The sequence below is a fragment of the Otolemur garnettii genome, unplaced genomic scaffold (assembly GCF_000181295.1).
Source record: "Otolemur garnettii isolate 467f Iridium unplaced genomic scaffold, OtoGar3 scaffold00161, whole genome shotgun sequence".
Lineage (NCBI taxonomy): Eukaryota > Metazoa > Chordata > Mammalia > Primates > Galagidae > Otolemur > Otolemur garnettii.
Genome location: NW_003852556.1, coordinates 2,746,148 through 2,765,327, shown reverse-complemented (window position 1 = coordinate 2,765,327; position 19,180 = coordinate 2,746,148). Strand labels below are relative to the sequence as shown.

Here is a 19,180-nt window from a genome sequence, read left to right as displayed (position 1 = left end):
ACCACTGTGCCTGGGGTGGCCTCCCTTGGGTCAAGGTCAAGGCCACCACTGTGCCTGAGGTGGCCTCCTTGGGTCGAGGCCACCACTGTGCCTGGGGTGGCCTCCCTTGGGTCGAGGCCACCACTGTGCCTGGGGTGGCCTCCCTTGGGTCAAGGTTAAGGCCACCACTGTGCCTGGGGTGGCCTCCCTTGGGTCGAGGCCACCACTGTGCCTGCCTCTTTCATCTTTGCTGCTCCTGTCCCTAGATTCCCTCCTCCCTCCCTTGTTGTCACATAGGTATGGTGCTGACAGATGTCTCATGACTAAGTGACAATTCGGGCCACACTCTCTAGGATCTTTCTAGCGCCCCCCCCCCATGCCAGAGCAGAGCGTGAGGGACCCAGGCCGTGACGGGGACCTCCTTCACATTCTCTGTTCTCTCCTAGGGCATTTCCTTGAAGGGAGAAGAAGGAACCACGGGCTTCTCAGGAGCAAGGGTAAAGCACCCACCTTATTACTGTGCTTGTTTGTTCTGTTTTGTTTTCTAAAAAGACTTTTGTTTTTAGAACAGTTTTGGGCTGACAACAAAACTGAGTAGGAAGTACAGAGATGTCCCATTACCGTCACCCACACACGGACCCCCAGCTGATCTACCAAGCCCACTGCCTATCCTTCCCACCCAGTAACTGAGTGTCCCAAATCGTGTCCTCCCTTTGGGGATGGAGGGAACACAGCAGAAAACCTTTCCAACTGTGTGTCAGGCTACATTTGTCTCTAGAAACCAAAAATATAGAAATCTCAAACCCACTCTGGTTTCTGGTCACCATGAGAGAGTTCGGTAAGATGTCCGTAACTGCCGGGGTGGGGGGGGTCTCCTCCCAAACTGATTCAGCCACCTGAGAGGTCTCACCCTCACAGCCTTGGCCTGAAGTGAGCCTTCGACCTCAGCTCCACAGCCAAACCCAGCTGTGGCTGGGAGAGGTGGTCCACATCCCGGAGGAAGAGAAAATGGTGCTTTGGTGACTGTCTGGTCACCACTGCCACTAAAAAGACACTTGTCACAGTCTCCAAAAATAAGAATAAAGAGGCTCATTAGAACATTGACAGAGGTGCCTTTCCATATACATTCCTCCAGGTGTAAGTGGTAGGAATGCTGGTAGAAAGATTTGCTTGCCTTCTTTGAAAAATAAGCCTTCCTATGGTTTTAATGTCTTTCATAGTAAACTTAGCTTTGCTGTTATTAGGCATTTTGCTGCCTTGAAAAGATCAATGCTTTTATCACAGTCATATATTCTTAACTCTCAACTTTCAAGGGGGAAGAGTTGCCTTCGATATTCACTTTCATGGCTTGTTATGGGTCCTCACATCTGGACCTGAGACTAAGTCCTGTCGTCCAACAGAATTTTTCTTTTATCAGTGAAAAGTCCTGTAATAAAACCCTCTGGAAATTCTTACTGCATGTTCTAAGCTGTTATTGCTTCTGTTTTCTCTTCAACCCAGGGTGCCCCCGGCTTTGATGGTGAAAAAGGACCCCCAGGACAGAAAGTAAGTTTGATGCATCAAAGGGAATGTTTCCTGGGCTGTGGTGTCCCAGGAAAGAACACTTGTCCTCAGAAAAGCATTGAGAATGTCCTCTGCACCTGTGCCACACGTGTCACCCTTCCTCCCGGCTCAGTCTCAACCGAGTGAGAGCACTGACCTTGTCTCTCAGTTTTGCAAACCCATCCCACCTTCTCCCCCTCAAAGTCTCCATCATTCCTCTCCGACTAGCCAGGGCTTCTGTGCCTTCCGACCTCACACCTCTGCCCTGTGTTGCTGTCACTCTTGGGAAGGTTGCCAACTTGGTGGCCTAGGGTCCGTCAAAATATTTGTATAAATTGACCCCTTACCATGACACCTTGCTTATATTTAATGATGACCCAGTTAGTTATTTTTATTGTGTGTTCCCTGGACAGATTTTTGACTATGGTTTAGAAGAAAATGTCACGTGAGAAATGTCTGATGAATCCGGGTCAGATTTAGAACCGTCTAAACACTGAGTCAGAAGAGAGAGCACCTGGGAAGCAGACTGTGCTCAAGATGGGTGTATTTTCAGCATTTGTTGTCGGCACTAAGTCTCCCTAGAATATATGGCACAGCCCAGGGCAGCCAGTGCGGACAGGGCAGCGTGACAAAGACGCCCAGGCATCCCCACACACATGGATCTAACAGCAAAGGAAATGAACTGTGAGGCCCCTGGATTTCTCCACCTCGTCCTGGAGATTGTTCCGCATTAGCACATAGCTCCATTCTTTAACAAGCTGCAGTGAACTGTAGTAAATGGACCCAGCATCCTCGCCTACGCCCTCTGGGTAGTTTCCACGTTTCCAGCAGACGTGTGGTCGGTTTTATGGCACACACACCTCGGTGCCCACCAGCTCATATTTCCACTGTCTGGACCTAGTAGGTGCATAGAAATAGATGTTCTTTAAAATATTAGTTCAGCCTCCGAATCCTGATTCCATGGAGGCCCACCCGTGGCTCCATAGCAGGGTGTGACACCTGCAGGGAAGGGGGCTGCAGCATGTTTGTCCTGGGACAGGGGGACTTGCCTCCCACTATGCACTCCTACGTCCTCTGCTCCAGGCAGGGCCGTCCTGGCCCAGCATTCTGGTTCCGGCCATGTGCGGTCAACACCAGTCTTGTCACTTCTGAAACTTCAGTTGGTCTTATTCTTCCCATTCCTGCCCTTTTACCCTGAGCTGAGGCTGGGGCCTGATGCCAGGCTCTGCCCTAACTACACCCAACCTATCATAACTTTAGTTACTGATCAGAATGTCCCCAGAGGTAGTGCACTCAGAGCCACAGCCCTCAGACCTGCTTCTCAAAGGATTATAAAAAGCTGCCAGCTGTATGGGTGGTGCCTGTGGCTCAAAGGAGTAGGGTGCTGGCCCCATATACTGGAGGTGGTGGGTTTAAACCCGGCCCCAGCCAAAAAAAAAAAAAAGGTACAGCTGTAAAGGGCCAAAGTCTAAAGCAGACATGAGCATCATGACTCCTGTCCACTCACCCCATAATTAAAGTGCTGCTGTTAATTCCTTGCCATCGAGTGAAATCATAGTGACCTCAGCTAACTGCATGGTGTGAGGATGGTAAGGGTGGTGAGTATGGTGAAGGCTATGATGATGGTGAGGATGGTGAAGGCAGTGAGGATGGTGAGGATGGTGAAGGTGGTGGGGATGATAAGAGTGGTAGGGTGGTGAGGATGGTGAAGGCTATGATGATGGTGAGGATGGTGAAGGTGGTGGGGATGGTGAGGATGGTAGGGTGGTGAGGATGGTGAAGGCTATGGTGATGGTGAGGATGGTGAAGGTGGTGAGGATGGTGAGGATGGTGAGGGTGGTGAGGATGGTGAAGGAGGTGGGGATGGTGAGGATGGTGGGGATGGTGAGGATGGTGGGGATGGTGAGGGTGGTGGGGATGGTGAGGATGGTGGGGATGGTGAGGATGGTGGGGATGGTGAGGAAGGTGGGGATGGTGAGGAAGGTGAAGGCGGTGGGGATGGTGAGGATGGTGGGGATGGTGAGGATGGTGAGGACGGTGAGGATGGTGGGGGTGGTGGGGATGGTGAGGATGGTGAGGATGGTCAGGGTGCTGAGGGCTGTGATGATGGTGAGGGCGCTGAGGATTGCAGGCTCCCTTCCTTGCGCTTGCTTTCTGCAGTTGCAACAACTTGGAAGTCACAGACATGCCCACTAAAGTGGGTTTAAGGGAGACAGTTTACTTGCCTGTACAAATAGGAAACAGACAGGACTACACAGATGACTCAGGCGTCCTGCTCGTCCTGTACCGCAACTGTGTCTGTCCTGCCCTGGCCAGGTCCTCTTCATTGCACAACTTTCGTTGTACTCAGACCTCAGCTTAATGATATAAAATAAAGCCAAAAGCAGGTCCCAGAGACAACTGTGACCATAACAGTGCACCAAATGGGAGGAACCAAAAGAGATTATCTGTCCTAGAAAGGTTTTTCCAGCACAGAGTGGGCAGCCCTCATTTCCATGGAGGTTAATGGAACTTCTATGAGTTTTAGCCTTTTCTAAAAGGGACTGGAGAAGTATATTTTATGAATTGGGTTATCTTAAATTTTCTGGAAAATCAGAGGTTGTTTCCACCCTGCCTTTTTTAGGGAAAAAACATATTTTTAGTAACGGAGTAAAAGCTTTCCACAGCTAGAATTATTTTGAAAAGTGTTCATTGTATTGAAATCTCACTGCCTTTCTTGTATGGTAAATGCCATTTCCTTTGGAGGCTAGCAGAAGTTCTTTAAGGACTTGCTTTCCTGCCGCACACAGAGTCAGCCTGGCTGATGCTCCCGTGCCCATTGAAATAAAAAAGGGCGCAGTAAACAAATGTGCCTCAGGCAGTGAGGGAGGCATCTCCTCTGCTTCACACCCTGAACTGCTCCCAAGGGCTTTGGAAATCCACCTTTCCCTAAAAGAGTCTAATCATAAATTCTTTTTGTCTGTTGCCTGGGACATCTGCCCAATGATTTTTTTCAACTTGATTTGAAAATTTCTACCTTTTTTTTTAAACAGTCTTACTCCTTCACCCTGGGTGGAGTGCTGCCGCATCATAACTCACAGCAACCTCAATCTGTTGGGCTCAAGTGATCCTCTTGCCTACTACAGGGACCCACCACAACACCCGGCTAATTTTTCTATTTTTAGTAGAGATGGTGTCTTGCTCTTGCTTAGGCTGTTCTAGAATTCCTGAGCTCAGGCAATCCACCTGCCTCGGCCTCCCAGAGTGCTGGGATTACAGGCATGAACTACAGTGCCCAGCCAATGTATTTCTACCCTTGAAAAATATGCAATCAACTCTGTACTTCTAAAATTCTATAATCAGAACTCCCCATATGTCACAGATAGGGCCTCACTGAATTCAAATTAGTGATGAGTCACTGGAGGGGGAGGAAGAGGGGGAGAAGGAACGTACATTTTCAAAGCAACTTGTAATTATTCCTTCTGAATTAGACCATTATCTTGGTGTCAGTTTCCTGACTTCAGTCTCTCCTAGTGGTGGCTTCTGTGATGCTCCACTTAGCAGGATCAGAGACCTCAAAGCCAGGTCACCAGGAACCAGTGGAGCCCCCCAGGTGCAGGCATGTGGCCACCCCAGATAGCTCCTCTTGCCTCACATGGCACCTTCGCCACCCCAGTTGCTGCATCAGCCACTGAGAAACACAAAGGAAGAGCTTTATATCGTTGTGACTTGAGGTCCTAGACTGCCTGGGTACCATGGAAGTCTCAGAGGAACCCTGGGTGCTGTTGGGCCTTCCCCTTTCCCCAGCTGGCTTTACATAATGCCCAGCTAATTTCTAACCATTCTGACATATTTCAGAGGTGGCAGTGCTATCTTGGCTTATTCAGCAAAAGTGGGGGCTCTTGGTGTTGGGGGACATTTGCTTTTATTTGTTGATGATGTCACAGTACAGCGGAGTGATGCTTGGTGGGTGAAGCCTGGATGTGACAGGTTCCAAGGTGTGTGTGAGCTGTGTCATGCAGTTGGCTGTGCACACAGCTCGGACTGAAGGCCGAGCAGCAGCCTCTGGTCCCACACACTCTCCGAGGGCGTGTAACTTCTGAGAACTTCACCTTTGCCCCCAAGCCTTCAGCTCCACCTAGTGTGACAGAAAGTCCCGGACTAAACCACCAGCCCACCAAAAAAAGCACACAGTGACGCTCAACTCACTTGAGTCTGAACAACCTGCCTTGAAGCAGAACTGCTCCTGGATACCAAAGTAGCCTCCAGAATAATCAAACAACAGGCATTTCTTACACCTTTGCCATCGAGCATTCTGAGCTGGAGGAGCTGAGTCTTACAAATTCTTTGACAAGGGAGAGCACAGTTCTAGATTTTTGGAAAGCTTTACTCATCTATCCAGATACCTCCAGATGTGACTGTGATAAGGGTGACCTTTGTCTTTCAATAAATGCTCAATGGAATTAGAAATCAAAACTGAGGGTGACAGGTCCTCCAGGTCGTCAACACTTAACCCCACTGAGCAGTCACAAAAGTCTCTGAGGTGGGGTAGCCCCACACCCGAGCCTCCACGGCCATTTTGAGGAAGGAGCCGCCATCCTCTGCTCGAGCCCAGCGAGGCCTCTGCTCTGGTGTGGAGAATGTCTGGGGCAGAGGAGCCCGTGGTGGCACTACCAGGACACAGGACATATGCCCACTTTCTTCAACAACTGCCATAAGTAAAGTGTTGCTTAAAAAAAAAAAAGCAGAACGGAAGAAGGAACTATTAGAAACAAAAAGAGAATCAAGGGACATGATAGCCAAATGTTTCATTCGGACTTTGCCTCCTAATTCAAGCAAAGCAGCATTAAAACATTTTTGAGAACAAAATCAGGGAAAATTAAATATGTAGTGGGTTCACAAATTTAGCAAATTCTAGCTGATTTTGTTAGCTAATGGTATTGCAGTACCTTTTTTTTTTTTTTTTAAGTTATCTGTTACAAAAGAAAGTGAAAAACTCACCTCTTTCTTACAGGGAAGCAGAGGCCTGGATGGTTTTCAAGGCCCTGATGGACCCAGAGGACCCAAGGTGAGCCCCTGTGTCATTTCTGCCCTTCGTGGGGTCCTGTTCTCCCCTCTAGAGAGGAGGCATCCCCGGCCCTAAAGAGCGTGAGATGGCAGGACACATGGCCCTGAGGCCAGGTGGACGAGGGGACAGAGATGGGCTGGCTGAGGAGGCAGAGAGGACCAACAGGGCATGTGGGAGTAAGAGGGCAAGGGGCCCTGGTTCCATGGCAGGAGATGCCTCATCTAAATAATCCTCAGGTGGGCAGGGAGGTGGAGTGAGGCTGGCCCAGCTGAGAGGGCAGCTCACCAGGCGGGGAGCCTGTCCCCCTGGGTGGGGCAAATCTGAAGAGGACTTAGGAGCCCTGGGAGGCTCTAAGACAGCGGTTCTCAACCTGTGAGTCGCGACCCACAGGAACTGTATTAAAGGGTTGTGGCATTAGGAAGGTTGAAACCACTGCTCTAAGAGGTGCAGGCGACATGTAGGGTTCTGGGTCCTACAGTACAGAGGGGTCCTTCCAAGGCACACTACACCCCTCCCGGCTCACCTTCGGTGGGAGTAGGGGGTGTCGGATGACATTATCAACAGTGTATAGTCTGAACTACAGAAGGCACTCTCTGCTTTTGCCAAGAGTCCGGGAAGGAGGCTGGCCCCTGCCTGTCTTGTCCTCTGCGTGTGGCTGGGAGCTGGCCTGCGAAGCCCCACAGCACAGTGGAGATGTTACCCAGGCACGGCCTGTGGCTCAGCCGATTCGCCAAGCAGCAAGGGCACATTTGGCTTTATTCTTTGTTGCGATCTCCAAAAGACTATTCTCACACCCTCCTCTTCTTCTCTTTCCTTTCTCTAGGGACAAGCAGGTGACCCAGGACCCCCAGGACCACCTGCCTACTCGCCACATCCTTCCCTGGCAAAAGGTGTGTGTGTGTGTGTGTGTGTGTGTGTGTGTGGTTTCCCCTGCATGGTTTAGCTAGAGGGGTGGCTACTCTGTGCCCCACAGGCCACATGCACATTACTTATTTGAGAACTGTTCTGCTTGTCTTTGGTGGCAGATACCATGAGAGTGTGCGTGGACCATTTCCTGTACTCATTAGCTCTCATTAGCGTCTGTGTTTTAACGTGAGGCCAGGACAGCTCTTCTCCTCCAGTGCGCAGCAGACGGACGGCTATGCACCTCAATGCCAGGGCAGAGAGTCCTAAACTGTCAAGATAGATTTTCTAATCAAAGCAAAACAAAACTGGAAAAGGTGGTTAGAACACTGCCTCAGAGAGTCCCGGTCTCAGCATCACTTCTCTTGTCCCTGGGGCTCACCTGGCAAGCAGGTGTCGCGAGAACATCATTTTGCCTCTGTCCGAGGGAGCGTTCGCCACCTTCGTGAGGCCCCCACCAGTGGGGCTTCGTGTACTTCTGTGTAACTTCACAGGTTCTGCTTTCTCTATCTAGAACATCACTGCACAAACCCAGTGCCTGTTGTCCCAGTTACCTTCAGGTTTTGTCCTCCAAATGTAGCAAGATTGCTGAGCGCCCCTGTGCCAGCACAGAGTGCAGGTGTCCAGTAAATCGTGCTCACTGGAAAGTGAACACTGCATGATCCTTGTTCTTCTTATCTTGGTTCTAGGTGCCAGAGGTGACCCAGGATTCCCGGGGTCCCATGGGGAGCCTGGAAGCCGGGGTGAGCAGGGAGACCCAGGCCCTCCAGGCCGCCCTGGCATTTCCATCGGAGATGAAGGTAACATGGCTTCATGGTACCAAAATCTGAGGCCAAAAGCACCACACTCAGGTCCCGAGTAAAGCTGCACTCTCAGGAGTCTGGCACAGCTGGTCTGGGCATCTGCACCGAGCCACTGCACACGGCCACATGTGTCCCGTGTCACGACTCTGACTAGGGCAGGTTGTGCCATGGAGGAGGGGCATGCACCATACCATCGGTGGGCTGCAAGGATTGTAGGGGATTATCTGATGTCGTTGCCAAGGCTTAATCACAGCTGTCAGGCTGTTATCTAAGGGGCAAGGAGAAGTATCTTTCTAAAGTTGAAAAGTGACAGTGAAATGTACTGGCAGCATGTATCCCTTGACCCTTGACCCTTGAGCTATTGGTGGGACTGTGAAGCCCAGTAGTCCGGCCAGGAGTCCCCCGTGGATGTGGGCACACATGCAGCCAGGCGGCGACAGGAGACTGTGCTGATGGATGCTATGGGATTTCAGATGTGAAGAGGGGCCTGCCCGGCGAGATGGGACCCAAAGGCTTTGTAGGAGACCCAGGCATCCCCGCACGCTACCCAGGCCCACCCGGAGCAGATGGAAAGCCAGGGCTCCCAGGACTTCCTGGGCCTGCTGGAGAACCTGGACCCGATGGTGAGTGGAGGGAGCTGAAGGGAGGGGACGCTTTAGGGATGCGTGACCACTGTGGACTTTTTTTCTGCTAAATAATTCTTTGAACTGATCCAGTAGGCCAGTGGATTGTGGTGTAGTAGATTTGGGTAGACTAGGATGTCGTGGGTGTTTTCTGGGGCCCACAGCCACAGCCCCATGGGTCAGTCATTCAGCAGAACATCTGAGATGTGACCTGGATGCAGACGCAGCTGGAAGAGCCTCCCCCGGGTCTGGGCAACAAAGCCAAAGCACCTCCTTTCAGGGTGGGGCCTCATACTTGGCTTGCAGCCTCTGTCCTCTGTTTCACCAACCATTTTAATCACACCTGACCATTTTAATCACAATTCCCAGCCCAGGCAGAGCCAAAGCCACCCTGAAAAGGTGATAGTAGTTGATGACAAGAAGCAATGGCTACTCTGTCTGCAGAAGTAAGTGGCAGCCATCAGCCCGAGGCAAAACAGATGACCGAAGACGTCCGTCAATGAGACAAATGTGAGGGTTCCCCCAGCGCATCCCTGAGTGGACACAGCTGGGTCCTACGGATAACGGGGTTTCTTTTACTTAAAAACACTCCATCTAAGGAGGCTGGAAAATGAGTGGTGCACCCTTGAGTTGCCTCCAAAAACAGCCATTCTTTTCAGTTTCAGCAGTTAAAGAATTGTGCTTTTGGCATTGTAAAATTCCTTATGGTAGCGTTTCATGCCCTCAAGAGAGTGAAATTAAGGAGACACTGGAAGAAATACAAGGTCATACTCTCTTTCTGTGTGACATTGACCGAAACTTCACAGCTTTTTTCTTCTTTCCAAAATAGATTATTGTAAATTCCTTGACATCACCTCCCAGTCATCTCAGGCAGCTTCCTGGACTCAGGGAAGAACTTCAGTTTGCTAATTGGCAGTGTCAATTCCAGTTGAAGGTCACATTCAAAGATGTGTGTTTTAATTGCTTTTGGAAGCTACTTTTGTTTGCCATCTCTAGAAGGAACTAGGAACTAGGTAGAGATATTAGAAGCAGATCTGTGCGTGTCTCTTCCATTAAAAGAATCAGTAGTCACTTTTGTTTCTACTTTATATTCTATAGTAAAGTTTTAACTTAATGTGGTTCTGCTTTCCCACTTTTCCAACTAGAAAAAAAAACACAGATTCCCACATTCTTTAGAAAATGTTTAGGTATAGATATTTCCCTAGACAGTGAATCTGCCAAATACTATGAGTAGTGTTGCCCTCACTTTTTTATTATTATCTTGGAAGTAACACTTGTCACTGTGACAGCTGTGATAATAACTAAGTTTCTGTGAGCATTATATTTTCTAAGTGTTGTCTTTTAATTTTTCGTCTTTTGGAACAGAACATAGTGTGTTAAAAAAAAATAAAGGCATAGGGCGGCACCTGTGGCTCACGGAGTAGGGCACCGGCCCCATATGCCAGAGGTGGTGGGTTCAAACCCAGCCCCGGCCAAAAATTGCAAAAAAAAAAAAAAAGAAGAAAGGCATAAAAATATGACACTTTAAAGAATAACTTTTCCATTCTATAACTAAATTCCATTTTGATAAAGACACAAACACATACCATCTTGTTGTATAAATCTTGCTTAGTAAGCCTGTGATTTACTAATGGTAAGTCAACTTCAAACAACTGATTTCTGATTCACTGTATTGTAGACTGATGAGGGAATTTATAAAATAGATAAGATGGGATCAGATACATTTTATCAACCAAAAATTTTAAAAGTCTGCCACTTAAGTTTTCTTTTAAGTGTAACTTACCCATGTGAAACACATTGTTTCCAAATAACCTTTCTAAGCAACCTTTTGTACAAAAAGTAGCCAGCCACAATGGCCTTTTTTTAATGTGTGTGTTCAGCTGTAATTTAATATCAGTGACCTTGATTCCCACGGAGCTCTTTGACTTTTCCCTTGGAATGAAACTGTTGGCTTCTTCTCTTGTTAGCTGCATTTCATCCTATTTTATGGGTTGCTACAGACAAAAACCAGAATCTTCGGTCTTTTGTAGTTCCCATAAAATCAAATCATGAGGATTCTTTTCTTTCTGGGTAAAAATTTTGTTTATTCCTATTTCCAGTTCAGTTAACTGAATCAACTTCGGAAGAGTTTCATTCTGCACTAGAATAAGTTGAAATATTCCTGGCTTGTTATGGCATCAGCCTCTGCGTGGAAATGAGGTCAAAACATCTAAGAGGCACCTCTATAGTATAGGACTTGTTTTAAATTATTAACATATTAGAGAAAAGGATTTTGGTATGGCAGCCACACTGTGCTTTTTTGGCTAAATTTGTGAAGTATCCGATACCTACCCTGAGAAACACCCACAATCTCTGTCCTGGAGGTTGTGTCTCCAAAATTAAATGTGCCACCCTGAAGTGTGAGGAGTTGAATAACTGCCAGTGATATTGTTCTTCTTGGAAGCTGTTGGGAGCACTTGGGGACATAAAGTTGAGTCCAGCATGACTGGACCAAAATGGCTGTTGACTTGGCCTCCTGTTATTGCCACAGAGCCATGTGGGGAGAGGGGTCCAGCAGTGCAGAGGCAGGGACACTGTTCACTTGTCTTGCCCAACTGCTGACCCCACTGCCCACCTGGCCCACCTGACCACTCTTCTTGAGGCTCTCTGCAGTATCTTCCTTCTCCCTGCTCCACCTGTCCAGTGGACAGTAGTGTCCTTCAGCCCACACCCCCTCTCTCTGTCTCCCCAGGCAAACTCACCTTCATGGAAACACAGTGTATACACCAGTCACCCCCTACTTTCATCTCTAGCTCAGTTCTGTATTCTGAGCTACAGACACTGAAATGCTAACTGGACACAGGTCAACCTTGCACATGTATCTCACAAAAACCTGAACCTGTGTCCAAAATTGAACTCTGGACCTCCCCACCCACCCCCCACAGACCCTAGAGCTATGGCAGAACCCTGGGGGCTGCTCTGGATGCCCTGATCACCCCCACCCGGAAGCCCCCACCGTGTCTTGTGATTCTTCCCCTGGAATCCTGAAACTGCCTATTGCCGTCTGTGTCATTCCCTTCATCCTAATCCAAGCTGCCACCACTTCACACTGGTCTGCTAGAATAGACGACCCCTGTCCCCTCCCTCCAGCCAGTCATACACAAGGTCCATTGAGGGTCTCCCTCCTTGCCCTTGAGTGAAAAGCCAAGCCCAGATCCTCAAACCATTGGCCTGGCTGGACTTGTCCCCTCCCTTTAAGCAAATCTGTCCCCCACTCACTGCCCTCTCTCACTGACAGGCCTTCAGATGCTCTCAGAACATTCTCCCCCACTCCCTGCTTTGGGTTTTAATTTAAGAGTCCCTTCCTCAGAGGGGACTCCCCATTTTAATGGGTTTCTCCCTGTCCTTTTCTGCTCCAGCTCCCTGTTCTCTCAGCCAAGGCCACGGTGTGTAAATCCGTGTTAGTTGGGGTGGTAATGCATGTTGGACACACGTCTCCCGGTCTGAGCTGTAAGCTTCCTGAGGGTGTGTGGCTGCTCCAGAGGGTAGACATGCAGCAGCTAGCCCTGCCCTAGTGTATACACGTGGCGCCTGGTACTGGATAAATGAGTGATGGAGGAACGAGTGAGTTACATTAAAGGCGTTAAACACTCATCGCCACCTTTCCATAGATATTTATGTTACTCAGAGCTTGCCCACTAACATGCAAGTTCTGCTGATATTTTTTCCAAACAGTTTTAGCAATCTGGAGTTTTCTCATCCTCCTCACTGTCTTGGTGGCCTCCCCCTCTCTTCCTCCCAGGTACCAGGTGTTGTTTACGGCACCATGCATTTTAACTTGATTCGCCCGCGCTGAGTCCCGGAAGTGTGGGGCTCTCTCTGCCACCAGGTGGCGCTGTCCCAGAGCGCTGCGAGCGCCGCTGGGCTGAGCCTCCCCGCCCGGCACTCGCTGGAGGGGGCGGGACCGTGGGAACCCTGATGGTCGGGAGGGGCTCGGAGGGGATGGGGAGGTCCCCCTGTGTGGTGAGGCTGGCCATGGTGAATCCAGATGGGTCTAGAGATCCTCCTTAGTTACACAGAATCTATATGTGATGTGTGAGTGTGATGTGTGTGTGTGTAGGAGAGTGTATGTGTGCGAGTGTGCAACAGTGGGTGTGTGTGAATGCTGTGAGTGTGATAGTGGGTGTGTGTGTGAGAGCGCTGTGAGTGTGTGATGGTGGGTGAGTGTGTGTGTGTGGTAGTGGGTGTGTGAGTGTGTGATAGTGGGTGTGTGTGTGAGAGCGCTGTGAGTGTGTGATAGTGGGTGGGTGAGTGTGTGTGTGTGTGGTAGTGGGTGTGTGTGTGAGAGCGCTGTGAGTGTGTGATAGTGGGTGGGTGGGTGGGTGTGGTAGTGGGTGTGTGAGTGTGTGATAGTGGGTGTATGTGTGTGTGAGTGCTGTGTGTGATAGTGGGGGTGTGTGAGGGCGCTGTGTGTGATGGTGTGTATATGTGAGTGCTGTGAGTGATAGTGGGTGTGTGTGATTGTGTATGTTTGAGTGTGTGGTAGTGGGTGTGTATGTGGGTGTATGTGTGTGTGAGTGCTGTGTGTGATAGTGGGGGGTGTGTGTGTGAGTGTTGCGTGTGATAGTGGGTGTATGTGTGTGTGAGTGCTGTGAGTGTGAGATGGTGTGTGTGTGTGTGTGAGTGCTGCATGTGATAGTGGGTGTGTGTGTGTGTGATAGTGGGTGTATGAGTGTGTGTGAGTGCTACGAGTGTGTGATAGTGGGTGTGTGTGAGTGCTGTGTGTGATAGTGGGTGTGTGTGTGATAGTGGGTGTATGTGTGTGTGAGTGCTGTGAGTGTGAGATAGTGGGTGTGTGTGAGTGCTGTGTGTGATAGTGGGTATATGTGTGTGTGTGATAGTGGGGGTGTGTGTGTGAGTGCTGCGTGTGATAGTGGGTATATGTGTGTGTGTGATAGTGGGGGTGTGTGTGTGAGTGCTGCGTGTGATAGTGGATGTATGTGTGTGACTGTTGTGAGTGTGTGATAGTGGATGTATGTGTGTGTGAGTGTGTGATAGTGGATGTATGTGTGTGTGAGTGCTGCGTGTGCCTGCACAGGTATGTGTGAGTGCTGTGAGTGTGTGATAGTGGGTGTGTGAGTGCTGTGAGTGTGTGATAGTGGGTGTGTGAGTGCTGTGAGTGTGTGATAGTGGGTGTATGTGTGTGTGAGTGTGTAATGGTGTGTATGCGTGTATGAGTGCTGTGATAGTTGATGTGTGTGTGTGTGAGTGTTGCGTGTGCCTGCACAGGTGTGTGTGAGTGAGACAGGGGAAGGAATGTGTGCATGCTCACCTGTGCACCCATTCCCTTTCCAGAAAAAAGGACAAAATGAGAAAAGGAGTTCATGTTTTCAGTCTTTCCAGAACCCAAAGTACAAGATAGTCTTGGGTTCAGAGTTACTCAGTCAAATAAATCGAATTGACTCTCTGGACTCAGTGTTTCCCATAAGGAATGATTTTTATCTCTACACTTTAACAGGAAAGCTAAATATGCAGACTCGTACCTTCCCTCGGACCCTGAAGAACACAGCCACAATGCAGCAGCCCATGTTTCTAAGAGGGCGTCTTGGGAGGGAATCAGAGTTTATAGGTCACATGGGAGACTTGGTGGACACTCAGCTGCCTTGGGCACACTGACATCCTGGCCGGGTCCTCTCCTTAGGGTTCCTGTTTGGCCTCAAAGGAGCAGAAGGAAGAGCAGGCTTCCCTGGGCCCTCTGGCTTTCCTGGGACCCGAGGACAGAAGGGCTGGAAAGGTAAGCAACACCCTGAGCAGGTGGGCGGCTGGGGAACAGCCTGGCCTTCTGAGCACATCACCCTGAGCCAGGCACGCCTGAACAAGCCGCAGGAGTCAGAGGCCCGGGGCTGCCTGGCCTCTTCTGTGGGCCCCGGCACGTCCTCTGGGCCCATGCCTGAGGGAGCCGAGGCCCCGCTGCCTGGCTTCCCAGGTCCAGCCATGTTGAGACCCAGGAAGTGAAGTCGGGTACATTTTCCCTGTCACCCACAACCTTGGTGTCCATGGCCAGGACAAGGCCACCCTTCTGACAGCTCTCTGAACTGTCTTCCCCTCAGCCCACTGGCCGCATGGTGGCAATCCAGCATGGGCCACTGGAGATTCCTCAGCACCCTGGAGCGGCCAGCTCTGCCTAGTCCTGTAAATGGTCCAAGTTTTTAAGTATCTTCAGTAAACATCAGACAGGGATTCTGAACCCAAGGAGCCCACAGCCCGACACTTAAGTAGCTTACTAGGAGCCTCACTGTCACCCTCTGACACCTGATGACAGTGGGTGCAGCAACTGTCATCATGACAGAGAATGTGTAAAGAGCCCAAGGCTATGTTCAGCCTGTGTCACCTGAACTATGTCCAGCCCTACTCACCCCACCTCACACGTCCCCCACCTCCCGCGCTCACAGACCTTCTAGCAAACTCCATGAGCAACCTGCCCCTCCCCACCCCACCCTGTAGGTGACTCTGGGGACTGCAGATGTGAAGGTGATGCATTTGTCCCGGGCCTTCCTGGACTGCCCGGACCCAAGGGCTTCCCCGGTGTCAATGGGGAGCCTGGAAGGAAAGGAGAGCCAGGCGACCCTGGACCGCACGGCAACCCCGGGTTCCCAGGGTTCAAGGTAAGACAGCCATCTTACCACAAAGCTGCAGGACGCCCCCAGGTTCAGGTTTTAATTGTTAAATTGATGCAGCTTCAGACTCACAACTTGTGTGTACCCAAAGGATGACAGTGCCGTTCAGAAACCCCACGTGCTCCAAAGCACACCTTAAGATGCTGCACAGGTGGGCCTGAGGCGTGCCGAAGCGGGTGGGGGGCTCTCCTCAGGGTTGACCTGAAGTCACCTTATGACCTGAAGGTGACACTCCTCAGTATCCCCAGGTAAATTGAAACACCCGTCTGCACAATATGTGCACACCACTGGGCAGAGTGGCATTTTCCATAATGGCCAGAAGGTAGAAACAGCCCCAGTGCCCTTCACTTGATGAATGGATAAAAGAAGCTTGGAGCTCCTGCCCTGTGGAGCGTCCCTCAGTCCAGGGGCCGTCCCACTAGTGCCACAGTGTGCGGGGTCCCACTAGTGCCTCAGTGTGGGAGGACCTTGGAAATGCCATGCCAGGTACGATGAGCCGCAAACAGGGAAACACCGCACGGTTCTTTTCCTAGGAGGTGTCCAGATGAGGCAAATCTGGGGATAGGATGTGGATTGGTAGCACTCACAGGTTGAGGGAGGGTGGAGGGGCAGCGACCTTTAGGGGCCGTCTTTCTGACACGATGACAGTGCTGTAGAATGAAATAATAGAGATGGTAGCACAACCTTGTGAGAACACTAAAATTCACTATATTTCTGCTTTAAAACAGTGGATTTCATGGTGCACAAAATACAAGGTCTGACCATTAAGTTCAGAACTCATCCCAGAAAAAGTGCTCCATACCTCACTACAGAGTGTCACGGCCATCACCAGAGGGCCAGGGAGCACCACAGGGTGACCACAGTGACACCCAGCAAGGAGGTGCAGAGCACTTTAGACCTCACATATCTCAAAAAGCCCCTGGCATTTTGCACGTAAGGCCCATTGTGAGAGCTCATTGAACATTCACCTCTTCAAATGCAGGAAGGACTGAGTTAGCGTTCTATGAAGTCGTCTTTAACCCAATAAAAAATGAGGCCACAAGTTCCAAATAAATTGCAAATTTACTTTGTCAGAGTCTATGAAATTCCCTGCCATGGGTTCCCTCTGCACACCAGCTAAGTGACCTTTTTCAGGCCCTATGAAGAGACCACCTTGAGTAAATTTTCCTTCTGTGGCAGGTTTTAGCTAACCAGACATTTCAAAGCAAACTTCAGGTGTAGGCAAAGAACCTTTGCAGATTTACAAAGCAAAAACTGCATTATTTTACATGTTTAGCAATAGAGAGAAGGCTTGCTCAGGACACTTGGCCAAGGACATCTGAGCGACCTGACTCATGATCTTACATCTCAGAGGAGGAGAATTTGAAGGTGGAGACAGGTTGCTTCCCGGCACGGGAGCTTTGCTGGTGATAGCCAGCCTGGAAGCACCCTGCTACTCCATGCCCTAATATTTATCAGAAAACAAATGGGAAAATCTAACAAAAAGTATTAATAGTTTTATATTATTAATGTTAGGGTTATGGGTTTGAGTTAGGGTTAGGGAAACTGTGTTTCCTAGTTTAAGAATGATACCATCTCTAAATCATGGTTAAACAGTAACAGTTGCTCAAGTGTTCAGAAAAGGTGCCAGTACTGGGAACTGCAGACCTACTAAGGGCAAAGATGGTAGGCTCTTCTGTTGTTTAAAAATGTTTGGGAGAAAAAAATTTTTTTTTTAAAGTTGGGGTCTCAGTGCCCATAGCTCAGTTGTTAGGGTGCCGCCACATGCACTGGGGCTGGTGGGTTCGAACCTGGCTAGGGCCTGCTAACCAACAATGGCAATAATAACCAAAAAATAGCCAGGTGTGGTGGCAAGCACCTGCAGCCCCAGCTACTGGGAGACTGAGGCAAGAGGATCACTTAAGCCCAAGACTTTGAGGTTGCTGTGAGCTCTGATGCCACAGCACTTTACCAAGGGCAACATAGTGAGACTCTTGTCTCAAAAAAAAAAAGATTGGATGTTTTCTAGAAGCCAAATGGATCCCATTCTGAGTGCCCAAAATGTCCAACATCTTCCAAGTATATACATAGTTTGCTTCCACAATTGTGTTTTATGTTCCAATAGCTGGTTGTCTGGTGTCCTGAGTTTAGTTATATATTTATGTGTCTGGCAACCCCAATATGATAAAAGCACCTGAGATGATTTGGGGGGGGGGGTTCTCTTAGTTTTTTAAGTATCTGCACAGCTAGAGTCTGGCAAAGTGCTTAAAGCATGGCGTGGGTCAATACGTCCGTCTGTGTACTCCTGTGCCTGACACATTTATTGAGCACTGCCTGGGTGTGAGAGATTCTCTTGTATACAAAAAGAATGTCACCTTTTCCTGCAAAGAACTAAATCAATAAATCAAGTATCTGTGGAATTTTCTAGGAGAAAAGGACTCTTAATCACTGTAACATTCCATTTAATTAAATCCACACTAAAAGCTCCTGTATTCTTGGAAATGGCATTAACCAGGATATGCCAAACCTAGCACAAGCCCATGTTAAAATACAACCTTGAGTCGTCAATCCACTCCCTGCTGCTGTGAAGGAGCTACACCGATTTCACAGCCTAAAATTTGACTGTTCCTGGACTAAGGTCTCTAAACCACGGCCTTCCCCCCAGCCTTAAACACAGTTTAGAAAACAAATTATCTGTTAAACACTGTTTATTGTTTTCAGTATCAAATTATCACAAATTTTTGTACTTTGTACTTAGAGACCTATTGCCCACTTAGACCCTCCTCAGTGGTTTATAATAAGCCACCTTAAGTTTGGGGTCAGTGCTTCTCAAAAGTCACTGAGCGTGTGAACTCCGGGACTTTGTGGAGATGCCGTGGGGTTCTGGGAAGCTGTGTCAGCTGAAAGGTCCCTTCTCTTCAGATTCCTAATGGTCGGAAACAGGAAGAAACATTTTTGTGTTTGTTTCCACAGGGAACCCCTGGCAATATCGGTGTTCCTGGGCCCAAAGGAGCCAAGGGAGATTCCAGAACAATCACAACCAAAGGTCAGTTCTGTGGCTGCAGAATTCTTGTCCCACTGGGCCTCTCTTCCACTGTATGAATAAATTCACATGTGAATCCTTTCCCAGGTGAGCGGGGACAGCCAGGCATCCCGGGTGTGCCGGGGATGAAAGGTGACGATGGCCCTACAGGACGCGACGGGCTGGATGGATTTCCTGGCCTCCCGGGCCCTCCCGTGAGTAACCGTGAGCCCCAAAGGGCAGGCTTAGCCTCTCTTCTCCTCTCCATCATTCATGTTTTTTAAAAACTAGAGAAACCACAGGTGTTGGCAGAGGATAGGTCCGTTCTATTTGTCATGAGCAGAAATCAGATTTTTAAGGAAACAGTGAGTTAAACTGGAAGCTAGGCCAGAGTGAATATTTAAAATTAAAAGAGGAAATAAATATTCCTCATGGTGCAACACTAATGGGCCTCCCCCAAATAGACTCTTCTAGAATGAGTTCTGAGACTCTATCTAGGATAAACAATGGAACAGACCATTTTGGTTTTGCAACAAACACCAGCACTGGGCAAGAGCCTGTCCCGTGACTTACAGAGACCCCAAAAGGCTGGGGCCAGAAGCCACAGGCACCGAGGGCCAGCAGGG

At 49.3% G+C, this 19,180-nt stretch overlaps 1 protein-coding gene across 1 annotated transcript in view; it reads left to right on the top strand.

Annotated features, from left to right (window-relative positions):
- COL4A2 (collagen type IV alpha 2 chain) overlaps nucleotides 1-19,180 on the top strand; it is a 172,023-nt gene that overhangs the window by 116,011 nt on the left and 36,832 nt on the right. Inside the window, 10 exon segments of the mRNA XM_023519194.1 lie at nucleotides 426-476; nucleotides 1,480-1,524; nucleotides 6,515-6,568; nucleotides 7,392-7,458; nucleotides 8,161-8,271; nucleotides 8,748-8,897; nucleotides 14,578-14,670; nucleotides 15,381-15,541; nucleotides 18,506-18,578; nucleotides 18,663-18,769. Coding sequence (XP_023374962.1) covers nucleotides 426-476; nucleotides 1,480-1,524; nucleotides 6,515-6,568; nucleotides 7,392-7,458; nucleotides 8,161-8,271; nucleotides 8,748-8,897; nucleotides 14,578-14,670; nucleotides 15,381-15,541; nucleotides 18,506-18,578; nucleotides 18,663-18,769 — 912 coding nt within the window.